This window comes from Schistosoma haematobium, chromosome ZW, assembly GCF_000699445.3.
Source record: "Schistosoma haematobium chromosome ZW, whole genome shotgun sequence".
NCBI classification, from domain to species: Eukaryota; Metazoa; Platyhelminthes; class Trematoda; order Strigeidida; family Schistosomatidae; genus Schistosoma; species Schistosoma haematobium.
This window is the reverse complement of record NC_067195.1, coordinates 10,013,874-10,029,372: the sequence shown is the minus strand read 5'-3', so window position 1 is coordinate 10,029,372 and position 15,499 is coordinate 10,013,874. Positions and strand designations below refer to the sequence as shown.

At 32.4% G+C, this 15,499-nt stretch overlaps 1 protein-coding gene across 2 annotated transcripts in view; it reads right to left on the bottom strand.

The window, feature by feature from the left end:
* The window catches only part of PKHD1L1_1 (Fibrocystin-L), a 118,762-nt gene that overhangs the window by 75,985 nt on the left and 27,278 nt on the right, over positions 1-15,499 (bottom strand). For both annotated transcript variants that reach the window (XM_051210365.1, XM_051210366.1), the window contains exons 17-26: positions 14,962-15,125; positions 14,604-14,813; positions 12,435-12,565; positions 9,244-9,428; positions 7,564-7,712; positions 7,239-7,392; positions 5,758-5,915; positions 4,703-4,828; positions 1,225-1,330; positions 337-633 (exon numbers count right to left, since the gene is read on the bottom strand). In XM_051210365.1, coding sequence (XP_051070350.1) covers positions 337-633; positions 1,225-1,330; positions 4,703-4,828; positions 5,758-5,915; positions 7,239-7,392; positions 7,564-7,712; positions 9,244-9,428; positions 12,435-12,565; positions 14,604-14,813; positions 14,962-15,125 — 1,680 coding nt within the window. The remainder of the gene's footprint in view (positions 1-336; positions 634-1,224; positions 1,331-4,702; positions 4,829-5,757; positions 5,916-7,238; positions 7,393-7,563; positions 7,713-9,243; positions 9,429-12,434; positions 12,566-14,603; positions 14,814-14,961; positions 15,126-15,499) is intronic.

The following is a 15,499-nucleotide window of genomic DNA, read 5'->3' as shown; positions in this document are numbered from 1 at the left end:
TTTAATCATCATGTAACCGCTTTTTTCCAGGCTTTTAGTCTCTTGTTGTAGAATGTTCTTTCACATGAGATATATAATTTATTCAGCTTGTTAGATATATTTACATCTTTGCTTCACTTTGCTAACCTGTGATCATAGCAACTTCCAATTGAACTCTGTCATGTCGGTAATTTAATTTAATTTTGTAATTATGACTTTCTAATATTCCAAGTTGTACTCAGCTGATGTGAATCAAACAAAAGAAAATGAAGTCATGTTATTCAGATAAAATCTTTGTTCTTGTACCCTTCAAGATGTTAAAGAGACATATATATATATATATTGATTAGGACTTACCATCGTCAAAAATTCCAGTCTGTACAATATCTTTAATTTCACTACCTTCCGTGCCTAATTCAATGTTTATTGGACCGTTTATAAATCCTTTGTCAATTAAACGTAATCGACCCGTAAGTAATCCAGATGGAATAACATTAAAATCTTGATTAAAAAAGTATAAATTTGTTGTAGTAGTAAGAAATGGTTGTTGTTTTAATACAAGTTCTTCATTGAACATAAGAAATAATTCATAAGAGTTTGGTGAGTTGGCAATAAAATCTGTTCCATTTAAAATCAACGTCAGATTATTATTAGCTAAAACAAAATTAGATAATAAGGTTAGTGAATAAAAGTTTATCTACAATAAATATGAGTAAATGAACTGGACTATTGATAATATGTAGTTGTCTTTAAAAGAGTAAACTCTGTAGATTATGTTTTATTTAACGGTATGTTATCAGTTGCAATATTTGTGTAGAAATTAATACAGCACGGATATAACATATATTGCACTTTGATCTGCCTTTTCAATGGGTCATTTAGAACTGAAATTATCATTTAAGTCAATTAGCTGAGCGTTCGTGTGTGAGACTGAGAGTCTTGGGTTCAATTTCCGAGTTCAGGACCGTAGATATACAATATCAAGGAGCCCCATAATCGAGAGAAGCCTTCGTTCAGTGCTTTCAGGTTTGCAATGGTGATCTAAAATTGATTGATCCATGATATCAATAAAAAAAATCATTATAGTCTATCTGAAATCCCGTAGGCTGGAGGAAACTAATTCGTTAAGAAGAGATATGTTATGCAAAATGATCTATTCATTAACTTCAAATGTACGCACATAAAATGAAAATAGAATGTTCCATACAATCGAAAGAAAAAAACTGAGGAAATAGTCTTACTTACTTATTTGTACTATTGAATTGGTTACAACAGGGCTTGATAAATCAACAAACTGGTGATCACATGACGATTTACAGTAGGCTGGGAAATTATCAATGTATAATCTAACCTACAAAAATGAAATAAGTCAACTTGTTAAATGTGGATGCAAAAATCTTTGTCAACGTTTACATTATCCCTTAATATAGTATGTATTGCCACAGTTATCGATCTTGTTTTGGTAAACAGATTCGGTTATACGTTTGAGAATTTTTCGCTTTCCGTATAACATCAAAATGCTTATGAATAATTTGGATGGCAGGAAGGAAATCTAACTTAGATAAGTTTATGTAAATTACACTAAGAGATTTGCATAAAGAAGCTCGAAAATATAAATAGCATGCGGGTGGTGTTGATGAGCTAGTCCATTTGAAAGTCCTCGCTGAAAATTTAAAATTTTAAGCCCAAGGAGTCAAGATTAAGCGTTAAGCGTGGAAATTTTTCATAATCATCCATTTATACTTTTTGTGAACTACAATATATACATAATTATAGTATGACATTTTATACACTTTTCTAAGTCGTATATCCCATTCACTTCTGAGCATCAGTGACTTCTTTACCCAGCTTTAACTGAATACACTGAGTAATGTTTAATACGTTTCTATTTATAAACATATTCAGATGTAATACAGTATCCGATAGCTTTTCTATCTTCAAAGGTTTTAATATAAATATCCTAGGAAGTTACTGTTTAAAACACATGGATTGAATATACGGAATACTTTAAATGTAAGTAATCTTATCATCATGTTATGAAGATATATTATTCGTTATTAAAATCATCTATCCATTGTTACAGATTGAAAGTGCTTAGATGGAGTTTAAGTAACTTGTTCGAGTAACAATGTTAAGCCGGTGACACGATAGCAATTACACAGAAATAATACATAACATATTTCGTAGATAAACAATAATCTTGATAATGAAAATATTGGTTATCGGTCCTATTCACTTCTACATTATCTAAAGATTTCTCTGTGTAAGTTACAGAAAACAAAATTGATAAAATGAGACGCAACAACTATTTAAAGTAGAGATTTTGGTAAGTCTGAAAACTTATTTTGCAAATGGTGATTGAAGTTCATTTTGACCAGAAGAAAAGAAAACACAGAAGTTCATTGGCACATTCTTACTTTTACTACTTAGTGATATGACAGTTAGAAGTGGATTCTAAGCGATTGCTTTGTGAAATCCATTTTTACTTCGCGTGTGTTTTAAATAAACCGACAAATAACTCATAGTTAAAATACTTTTAACGAATACTTTGTATATAAATAATCATTTTAATTCCTAAATGCTTATTTATTCAAGTGTTCAGTGGCTTAGTGTTTTTGAAATTTGTTCAGTGTAAATCAAAGACTGGGTTTTGGATTTTAGTCATTCCAGTATTCCAGAATTATTGCTCATATTTCTATCGTATAATTATTAGACATTTGAATAATCGTATCATTATATTTTCTTAACTGTATTCTTTCGTTTGGCAAATATATTATTTCAATGGTTAAGATTATGAGTCAGTTGAAGCTAGACCACCGTGGAAAACATGGAAATTAATCTAATATCCGCAAAACCCATCTGATAATAATCAACATATACTCACTGGTGGCTGGCTTTAAGAGGTATATCCTGGAGTTCTAGTGAGAAGTAGTGACTAGTGGGGTTCAACCAAGTCTGTTGTGAGATAGTAACTCACTGAAGACAATGGTGGATGTGTCGCTCAATTTGGTGGATTAGTTGAAGTTAGACATTAACACCGTTGGATGCCGGCTAACTCAGTGGTCTAGTGCTTAAGTGCTCGCGCACGAAACCAGTAAGTCCTGGGTTCGAATCGCGCAGGGGGCGAGGTCGTGGATGCTCACTGCTGAGGAGTCCCACAGTGGGACGAAACGGCCATCCAGGGCTTCCAGGTTTTCCATAGTGATCTAGCTTCAACTGACTCATGATCTTAACCATTGAAATTACTATAATACCCACAAAACCCATCTGATATTAATCAACATATATTATTGTTGCATGTCTTACCCTTCTCAATTTTATAATATACCCTTGTGGGCCAAGGTAATTTTACTTTGTTTTTCGGTAGAACCAGACACCATCCGGACTTTCACATAAAAACCCAAACAGTACAGCTCAATCCCGTTTAGCAGGGGAACCAGACACCGTAAAGGCTTTAACGCTACAATCTGAATAGTACAGCTCAATCCTGTGGCGCAACCACACGGGTACCAAGCACCCTGGTGGACTGCTATATACTGTTGTATGAGTTGACTCATCCAATAGCACGACAACATAATAAAGGTTTTGTCTAATTTCTAGTCATGTCTTTTGATTGGACAGTGGATCAGAGGTCGTTTGAGGACCCATAAGCGTTGTAATCTCGCTGACCACTGAAATATTGGTCATACATTTATAGAGCGAATTAATCAATAATCGGACCAGACCATACAACTATTAACATATTACAATGAGAAAACGGAGTTGATCTGAAAAATGTGATGTATTTGCCCCATACATTTCGAACAATCTGGTCACACATATACCTGTCAGGGCATTTTATATGAAATTAATAAAGGTCAATAAATGAAAGTTCAAGTAAAAAAGTAACAAAGGGGAGAGAAAGAATAAGAAATTGTCGCGTTATCCTAGGCCATAAAATAACTTAAGAATTACCAGGGTAAATTCAAGGTTAAGACAAAGTGTTTTTGTACACATAAAGGGGGTTTAAATTTACGAATAGCCAATGTTTCAATAAACTTGACAATTTCCATACAACGTTCTAAAAGCTGTATTAATGTCAATTTTGTGCCCTGTTTCAATTATATGTTTCGCTATCGATAAACCTGGTTTTCTACCTCCCACGTTGATCGGATCATTTGACAAACATTGATTTTGAAGCCATCTAGGCATACGTTCAATGACCCTTGATTGCATTGTTCGATTACTCCTCCGTATGTCATCATCACATTTACCAGATCAACTCCGTATTCTCATCGTTTTATCGAAATTTATAAAAGGCCCTAATTGCTTTACATTACCATAGTAACAATCCGATCGGACGTTCCCAAATACAAAGGAAGGTCCTGTTCTATTCGAAGATGTAACAATTACACCATTATTTCATGCATAAATACAATATTGTTTTAAGACAAACCAAAGGAAATTAAAATTAGTAGGTTGAGTAATGACGAATATCTTTTTAGAATGCTATCAAACTATATCCTGAGTGTTAATTTAGGGAGATATATTCTGACAGTTCATCGGCTGTAATATCGGAACTGAAACAAAAAACTATCCTCTTCTCCAAACGCTATCACTGAAAAAAATATGACAGATAGAATCTGTTAACGTAAAAAGTAACTGAAATAGTAGAAGCGTAAGAGCCATTAAAAATAATACAAAACTACGATATCTATGTAGCATGTAACACATAGATACTAACCTGTGGAACAGAGTGTTTTGTTGCTACCATGTCCCCTGATATCGGACACATAACTAATTCTCCAATAGCAGACTTACGTATAGTAATCTGCGGTGAATCACCAATAAGTCTTGTTTCATTCATCACCTATATAAACAAATAAGAATCCAATAAATAATGCAGTGTCTAATAAACTTTCGTTTAACTTTTTGTTATATTTTCAAACGAGGTAAATTTTGATTTTAAAGTGATGGTAATCCTTTCATAAGTTTGAGAATCAAATGCCTATTTTATTCAATTCATAATTGACTTTTAAACTGTCATGACCCTAAAAAAACCCATACTCCGAACCAAAATGAAAAGGCAGTTATTCAGATGATACTTTCTTTGCAATTTGAGTTTAAATACAACTGTCTACAAACTATTTTAACACTCTAGAGACCTCTGAAGAAAGAAATTATGCATTTAAGGATTATAGAATTCAATTAAGTAGACTGAAAAAGAATATTGAACAGTTAATTTCCAGAATTAAGTTTAATTAGTCAATAGTATTGATTGATGAAAAATATTGACCAGTGTGGGCAGTCTGGCGTTCTTATTGGCCCATTTTCTGTCTAGCTCTGGCCTTTTGAGACCAGAACGCCAATATCAGATTCCAGTATACAAATCATTCATTTCTGACATACTTGGTTTATATACAAGCAAACCAGACCACATCACAGCATAAAATAAAAAATAACATTTGTACAGGATTTAGCCGAAAGTGTCTGTAAATGTGATAGACTGCAATTAATAAACTAGGCATAACTTAAGAATGGTAAATCGTATCATAATAGTCTATTGGTCAATATAAAGCTTATGATAATAGGAACATGAATATACATAGTTTATTTACTTAATAGTTATACAATAAGAATGTACGAATAATATTAGTCCATTAATAACTCTCCGAAGTTACCCATAATTTAATTTTCGCTAGAATATAAGTCATGTATTATTAAAATAAACTAATATACTTAATACATAATAATAATACTGATAAAATAAAATGTAAAAAATTATTTCTAATTTCTTACTGATATTTCAGGTTGGTCACCAGGTAAACTTTCAAGCCAAAAATTATATTGAAAACTTCTACACCATCCATATCTACTAACACGTACAGTACCCATTAATGGATGTAAATTTAATAATCTTTCGATGACACTTGGCTCCATGTACTTTGCTGGTATACCTATAAAATGAAACAGAATATTTAATTTACTCTTAATCAACCAAAATACATATTGACATATATTATTCACGAAGTTAGAAGACAACTGACGAAGACAACCAGATAGAAACAAGACCATTAGAACGGGCTGATATAATATGATGATTGTGGATTAACTGAAAAAAATCCACTTCTATATGTATTAAGCTCTGAAGATGTTGTTCAGAATGACAATTAAAGCTTTACGGTTAAGCAATTTACCTTATTTAACATAACACTGCCAAAATGCTTAAAGATAAATTCATCAATTTACGGTCAAAATGTGAGCTTGGACAAAAAGGAATAACAATATTCTAATTATGTCGATATACTAATTATTAATAATATCCATATCCTCATTGTATAAATAACAAGTGACTAGATTTCTAAGCTAATATATATTCCGTTTATCGTAAGCTTCAGTTCAATTCAATAACGATTATTAGTATGAGGTTGTGGAGATTATTATGTTTTTGATTGAAATCATCAACCGGTTGGTGTTAGGCCACCATTGAAAACCTGGAAGAACTCGAACGCCGTTTCTTGTACTCACTAGTAACTAGTTTCGTGAGGGAATTCTCGGAGTTCTAGTGAGAAGCCGTGACCACTGGAGCTAATCAGTTTCGGGTAGAGACAGGTATCTACTTCAGTACAATGAGAGATGGTGGCAAAATTCCATGGATTCGTTGAGGTTAAACACTAACACCGTTGGATGCCAGCCGGCTTAGTGGTGTAGAGGTTAAGCATTCGTGCTCTAGACTGAATGCATTGGGTTCGAATTTCGTGAGTGGTGTCGTGGATGTGCACTTCTTTGGAGTCTGACAATAAGACGAAACGGCCGTTTAGTGCTTCCACGTTCTCAATGGTGTTCTAACATCAATCTGTTCATGATCTCAATCATTAACGATTATTAAACTGATTGATATTCGTTATTTACTGCCTATCAACTTTTCACATGTTGTCTTATTCACAGTCACTTTTGGTTTGTTCGTGTATAGTTGTGATTTTCCCTTTTATGCTGTAGTGTGATCCAGTGTGTTTGCATATTCTGTATTAAAAGTTGACCGTTGATTTCTTTTTGGACTCGGGGTAAATGAATAAAGGACGCATTGAAGATAGTGGACCATTAGATGGTCAGCATGCACAGGCTCAAGGTTAACTGTAAGGGTCAATGGTATAATTGGTCAAGTCTAGGACATTAAACAACAGACGAGGCATAGCCAACATTGTAATCAGAAATTTTATTGGTGAATTTAACACGTGCTATCGATAAGTCACAAGTTAAATCAGAAAAATTTTACTCACGTGAAGTAGGTACTCCTTTAAAGGATAAGATGAAATTTCCGTCAATAGGTGGTGAGGCTGATTGAATTAGTGTTATGGAACTTTGAATATTTACTGGCCATCTTTCATCTCGAAGTATTACTGTTCTATCAATAGTTTTATTGTCATTTGGCATCTTAATATTTGAGAAAATGGAAAATATGAATTGTCATATCTCATATAACAAATTTCTCTATATTATTAAAAATACATTATCAATGAGAATGTAATTGTGAGATGCTTACATTAATCATAAGTTTGAAACAATTAAATGAAATGCAGTAATGTAATGTAAAACTAAACTTACATTCACACCAGTTAAACCAAACAGTTCAAAATTGGTTCTACATGATTTTGTTATTATTTCAATTGTGAACACACCGAATGTTGACAAATTCTTTGTTATTTTAATATCACTGAATATATCTTTTGGAAATCGTGGCCACGTAACAACGTCTGATAAATATTATGAAGGGAAAAGTTTAAAGTAAACGATTATTCGATCTATTTGATGTTTCAGTGTTTCTATTTACTAATCAATGAACATATCATACTGGGATTATTAAGTTAATTTTTTTGAAACGAATCGACTTGATTATCAGGATAAATTTGAACACGAATAATGGCAGAATAGTGTATAATAATAATAGAGGCGAAAATGAATAAAGTAACATCTTTTGAATTAAGGGTTTCGGTTAATTGCTTCCCCTCCGCCTCGTTTATCAAAATACTTCAATTCGGATTATGTAACATGACACTGGGTACAAATCCCTAAAGCATCATGGTTTTATTTCAAGTTTGAGGCTGAAAGTAGTTTATATATGACCATAGATACAAAGGATTCATTCAGTTGTAGTAAATGGGTACAACCAAATGCATATTATTAAAAAAACCACAGAATCTCCTAGAAAAATCTGACAACCATATAGTAAAAACTTCATTTCCAAAATATCAATCAATTGTGTCAGACTTTGGTGTTCCTTCATTTCCACACCAATCATTCTCTGTTCTCGTTCACTTATCTTCAATCTTCCCAACCTTTTGCAGCCAGGTATTCCACTTTTGATTGGTGATGCGTACTACTTATACCTATCGATATCAGTAGCACACACCGCACAATGAGTTCGGATTTTTCATTCCATAAACTTGAATTGTTTGATTCACATAAATTAAACTATTTGTTTGAATGTAATGAAATACAGATTTTCTGAGTTCAATTCTCAGTGTAACAAAACAAACCAAATAGGAAAATATCTATTTATCCGGCAAGCCTAAAATAAAACGAAACACAGTGTGAATTCCACTACTAATCACAATCCATATTTGTATAGCTTGAAACCTAAGTCCATGGTTTCCTGTTAACTACCTCCAACTACCATCTTATCTCAACGTAATGCACGCAATGTTGAGTCATCTAGACTAGTGGCCACATTGCGACTTGGTCGACAGGATTGAAACTGCACTAAGAAGAACCTGACATGTATGACATTGATCACCACCTAGTGAGCAATCAATTGTAAGTTTTACACTGTCCTTACTTGTATTCACTATAAATAATATTGGATTACTGAATTTATTTTTAAATACATATACTAGACATAATTTCAAATGATATGAATAAACCAATCATAGATTTCGACAAGTGATGGACAATATTTATAACTCAGGTGAATAATTCTCATGGTGTTACATTCTGTGAGTTAGCATGTTTCATCGTGAAGCTTTTGTTGATTTTAAGAACAATATTATCAGAGAGTACAATAGTCAATGAGAATTCAAAGACACATGAAGCTAACATAATATATAAAGACAATCACAAAAAAGAATAAGTAACAGAACGAAGTGATTTAGAGTAGACAATAATGATGTTGTGGATAACTAAAGCAGAAGCTTTAGAATTAAACAATCCATCTCAAAAAAATGTCACACTAACAAAACTATCAATAAATAGTAAACAATTCTTTCATATAACAATGTTATAGTTTACCGTCTGGATTATCGGAAATTGGTTTTGTTCCCATGTATACTGTATCTAAGAACAAAGTATATTCCAACTCGTAAAATTTCTTTCTTGGTGGTATAGAAAAAGATTCAAGTTGAAAAATTGTTGCATTTATATTGCGTGGATCTGTACGAAGTAATTGTAGTACATTAATACATTTGAATTTCCAACTGGATGGAATAAAATAGAAACAGAACAAAACACACCATCTTAGATCATGACTAACTAATTACAGTAATTTGAAATGCATTTCTTTGTAGTTGGTCATTATTAGAAAATGATAAATGAAGTTCTGAAGAAATTGACTTTTCAATTGAGAATTAAAGTTTGATCGTTCATTCAATTGTAATCAATTAAGCAACTGAGTTTGCATAGAACTGAGGAAATTTTTCCAGCCAGTCACTAAATAATTAGGAATTTTTCATCCCCTAATTTTTTATATTATATGAACAATATAAATGGAGTTTACTAGTGACTACTTTTAGATGGTTAATATTTGAAAATTAAGTCAATTAAACTATCGAACTTATTACAAATTTGAATTGGATCGAGTCTCGTGACAATGGAGTATGCCTTTGATTACTTCTTAATGACCACTAAGATCACATTCAAAGTCTATCAAATTTAGTATTTCGTATAAAGATTAGAGAAACAGTTATTCATAGATAAGTTTATGCAAGATAAATTGTGTCTTTACATAGTCTGACCTTCACATCTCATGAGGAAGCATGGAATATAATGGACAACATAGATGCAACTAAACGGTTTGGAATTCCCAGATGACTCAAGTCTTCTGTTACATACACACCAACAAATGTAAGTGAAGACAGATAGTGTATCGTCAGCCTCTACAACAGTAGGCCTCAACATAAAAAACGAAAAACGCAACATCCTGAAATACAACACAACGAACATCATTACAATCACACTTGGTGGAGAAACTCTCCAAGAGGTGGAATCTTGCACATACTAGAGCAGCATCATCGATGAACGTGGAGGATTTGATGCAGACAGGAAGGGAAGAATTGGCAAAGCAAGGATAAGGTTCATACAAGTGAAGGACATATGGAACCCAACATATGGAACTATCAACCGAAATCAGAGTCAGAATCTTCAATTCGAACGTCGAGATAGTTCTACTGTATAGAACTGAAACTTGGAGAACTACCACAACCATGATCAAAAACGTACAAGTATTTATAAACAATTATCTACTCAAAACACTCAATGTCCACTGGCCAGATATAATCAGAAACAGCTTATTGTGAGAGAGAACAAACCATCTTCCATCTGAATAGGTAATTAGGAAAAGACATTGGAGGTCGATAGGACATATATTTCGGAAATCATCAAAACTGCATCACGAGGTAAGCGCCAAATCGGAATGCTGAGTGTAAACGTAAAATAGGAGGACGATAGAACAGTTGACTGTTTCGGGAATTGGGAGCAGACATTGAAAGAATGACTATCGATTGGAGAGAACTGGCAAGGATTGTCCATGATAGAGTTGGATGGAGAATGCTGATAGGTGGCCTATGCTCCTCTACGGAGGGTATCAGGCGTTAGTAAGTAATATAGTGACAATATTTAATGTGATAGGAAACAAAGTTTTAAATGTACGTTTCATCGTACATGTGGTTTTTTCAAGGATTTACTGAGGTCAATTCAAATAAATGTCTTTCCGGTAACAGTCACTTCTTATATTATTATCTATTTACTCACCCTGAAAATGATAATGGGTATTGATAAAATCAAGTTAATAATCTGATGAAGTAAGCTTCTTGAGGATATATAAGTAGTAGGATATTTAAGTCAGTAGGTGATTATTCCGTTGATTTATTAACTATTATTTTTCGTGACACTGATAATAAAAGTAGTTTCCTGTACTATAGTGTAACTAAATAGTTCTAAAAATCTACTTCATACAAAGAATAAAGTTTTATATCCCAGTTTACTTCACACCACTTGGAAACATTCTTTAACTTCTTTCAACTAAGTAACTGTATTTACTGCTTTCCCATTATTTTGCTGAGTGAAAATGTTTGCTATTGTTAGGGTTTGTAGAAACCATTAAATTGTTTGGTTAATATCACTGGCTGATCTTAGTTAGGAAAGCATTAGAAACCAGGAAGCCCTAAATAGTTATTTTATATTAGCGTTGAACTCATGGAGATTGTGAACAGACGATCCCACAGTGGATTGAATATAGGATCTTCAAGTTTTGTGATAAAAAACATTTCAGAATTAGACCACTTAGTCAGTAGCCAACGATTCATATATTTAACTTCAAATATATTTGTTTATTTGTTTGCTTTTTTGTAAAAGGTCTAAACAACCAGTTACTCTCGTATTTAGTGAATTCTTTTTTATTTAAACAATTCTTATTATTAACAGAAAGGGGTTTTGTGGATTATTTAGATAATTAACTAGATAATCTACAAATAATACATACATAAGGTATTCTTCTTATAAGCAGTATTTCACTTCTGTTTTACTTAACATCCACTCAGTCAGTAATATTTAAGTTATGAAACTTTCATTTAATTTTAAAAAGTTCTGTTAAGCGAAATTTCGGTTATTTACTTACTCTGAAGAAGTGGCTTACATTAAGTCCCGAAACATTAGAAATACAATTTGTTTACTCATTGGGATAATAACAAGAAACTATGTTTATTATTAACTCATTACCTAATGCTCAATTTATTTTAAACTATCAAGTCCAACTCAGTTGGTATTGTTTTATTTGAATCTTCCCATTGAGGTTTAAGACTGCAATTGATCAGTCTGTTATTGGCATACTAGCATACTGTGTCTATTACCTTGATATTGTGTTAATTCAAGCAAAACTATACCAAGTGAATTTAAATTCACCCCATTTCACAAGCAAGTGGCTATCAGGACTCAGTAGCTGAGTGGATAAAGCGATAGCGTTTGAGGTGAATGTTATTGGGTTCGAGTCCCAGAGTGGACATCAGCTCTGAGATGTAGGTACATCCAGCTGACGAGTCCCAAATTAGACGAGACGCGCGTCCTTGATTCCAGTGTTAGTCACCGTTCATCTTTGCTTATAAAGATTGTGTATCACGTCCAACCTTGGTATTCATACCTATAAACTCATTAGTCATCTTAAAATGTTCAAATGTAGCATTTAATTCAACAAGAAGAAATCAACTTACGAATTTTCATCTTGCTGTGTAAGATCAATTGAATAGGTTAATGTTTGTTTCAATAAACGAGATGTTACACCAATAGCATTGTATAAGAAATTTATACTGTTTCTCGTTTTTCCTTTTATTGCAAAACATAACTATAAATATGTTTGTAAAAAAAAGACAAAATTATAAGTGATATACGATGGAATACATTCTAATTAGTATAAATATTTAGCATTGTGAATTAACATAGCCATTCAGTATAATGATTGATTGTTTTCCGGTTCTTTAAACAATCAAATTCTGGATAGTTGTTTCACTCAGTGATGAAAAATAAGGTAACAGTTGCGTAATATCACTAGTTAACTGAAGTTATAAATGTAAGTTGTTAGACGTCCACTTAACCTAAGATGGTGCAATCGCCAGTATTCCTTGCGACTCTTGAGTTTTGAGTGTATTATTGCGAGGTGTTACATAATAGTGCAAAACAGCTAACGAATAATCTCGATTTCAAATCTTTACTGATAAGTAATAGGAGGTGATGCAAACTATATTGAAGAATATTTGTCAGTCTAACAACAAAAAATAATAATTCAGGCTGAATTAAGTTCAATTTTTCTATCTGTACCATAGAAATAAAATGAAAACCAATTATACTCCATGTAACTTGATTCTTTGGTGGATTTCTAGAAACTAAGAACAACGAAATTCGCTGAATGAGACGAACCAACTCTATTTCGTAGCTTTGCATCTCAGCTATAAATAACTTATCTTTATTATTCAAGGAAAACTTGTCTTTTCATTGTCTTTGACTAGCAATGGAATCCAGAAAATTCGTTTTGCCCCATTTCGGATTCATCAGGTAGATGAACCTGTATCATGAAGTTGATGTGGATTGTGGAATCCAAATCCAGAATTTTTCTTTTGAAACTCTTAACATGTTACTGTCACTCAGCTATTGAGTCCATTTAACCTAACACTTATACGATGAATTTAATTTCTGACCAAAATTTTAATCATTCATTTCTGTATATTAATAATGGAATATTCTAGATCACTACGCACTGAATTATCATTTCAAATATTTCTGTTTCTTTGAATTTATTAGTTGTTTTAATATCAAACCATCAGTTGTAATCAGATCAGCTGGATATCTGCTGGTTTAACAGAAAATATAATTTCAACTTAGATTATAATAAAGTGGTTATAATGAATAAAATATCAGGATATAATAATATAATATTTCCAACTGATGTTTATCTACCATTATGAACATGATCCATTGTAGAAAAAAACCCTATAATACTAGCTTGACACAGTGTATTTGAATTATCTAAGTTTTTAATATTTTTTTGATTGACATCATGAAACAATCGATGTTAGATTCCATTAAAAACCTGAAAGCACTAAACGGCCGTTTCGTCTTATTGTCAGACTCCAAAGAAGTGCGCATCCACGACACCACTTACGAAATTCGAACCCAGTCTAGAGCACGAATGCTTAACCTCTACACCACTGAGCCGGCTGGCATCCAACGGTGTTAATATTTAACCTCAACCAATCCATGGAATTTTGCCACCATCTCTCATTGTACTGAAGTAGATACCTGTCTCTACCCGAAACTGATTAGCTCCAGTGGTCACGGATTCTCACTAGAACTCCGAGAATTCCCTCACGAAACTAGTCACTAGTGAGTACAAGAAACGGCGTTCGAGTTCTTCCAGGTTTTCAATGGTGGCCTAACACCAACCGGTTGATGATTTCAATCAAAAACATAATGATCTTCACAGTCACATACTGATAATTTTTATTAACTCTTGGTCCATACTTTTTAATATCTTAGCTCTAAGTCGATCGGTTCATTTTTGTGTGTATTATTCTCAAATGGTTGATAGGTCTGTGGGATATTTGCTTTAGCGTTTTTTCTTAAAGTAGTTGATGATTTGTAAATGATATTCATACTGCCATTTGAGTAAGGAACCGTAAGAATAATTATAGAATCTTATCATTACAATAATCTAATCAGCTGATAATTTAATTGATAGGAAATCAATACATATTGTGTAGTCAACTATTGATTGGAAAAGTTTCTGATAACAACTTATTTATAGTAGCCAAAGTTAAGTATTTCCTTAAATTATAAGAACTCTATTACAACACAAAACACTGTTCCATCAAGAATAATCAACTTACATAAGGATTGGTGTTAACCGAGATAAGTTGAGCAAATTGGTAGGTAAATAAATTTAAAGCAGATTGTCGACCACAAAATGCAACCGTTTCTGTTGTAACAGTACTAAGTGTTGATGTTTCGAAATCATCTAAAACTGCATATTTAAATGTAGGGTTAATCAACTTAGAAGGACACCATGATGAGCCAAGATTGAGATATGCTAGTCGAATCTATAATAAAAATAATAATGACACGATTAGACATAATGAAATTAATTTTAAAATACAAAACTTCATAATCGACCAAATAATATAATATCAGATAACGAATTTTCACCTCAAAAAGTTTGCAAAATATCGTAGTATTATATTTACTTACTTCATTTTCAGTACTGTCAAGTGTATAGGTCATATATGAGTACATACCGCCATAGGATGGTCTAATTGTCTTTGAAAATCCTGTCATACCTTGTACAGTTTCATTAACCTGTGATTTGTTGATTGTTTCCGGAAAGCTTTGTACATTCAACAGTGGCATATCACCTTTATTATAATAATTAATGTAGTATAAATCAAATTAGCATAAATAACATACATTAGAGTTTGACATACAAGCTTAATCAACTTTATTTTATGTGATTACTGTTATGGGCAATTGGATATCTATGTGCCTTATTATCTTTTCATACTTAAGAAAATTAACATTAATAACTATTAGTTAACAATAAAAAATTGTAATCAAAATGTAAGAAGACTTAGTTCATAACACTGTGGTCATAATCTACAATAAGAACACTTCAAAGACTTATAGGATTATTAACTTGTAGTTTTGTAAATTAAAATGAAACTATGGTAGCTTGTAAAGTTTACAGTTTGAAAAGAAAATTACTAATCAATGGTTATCCTTTAAATACTTA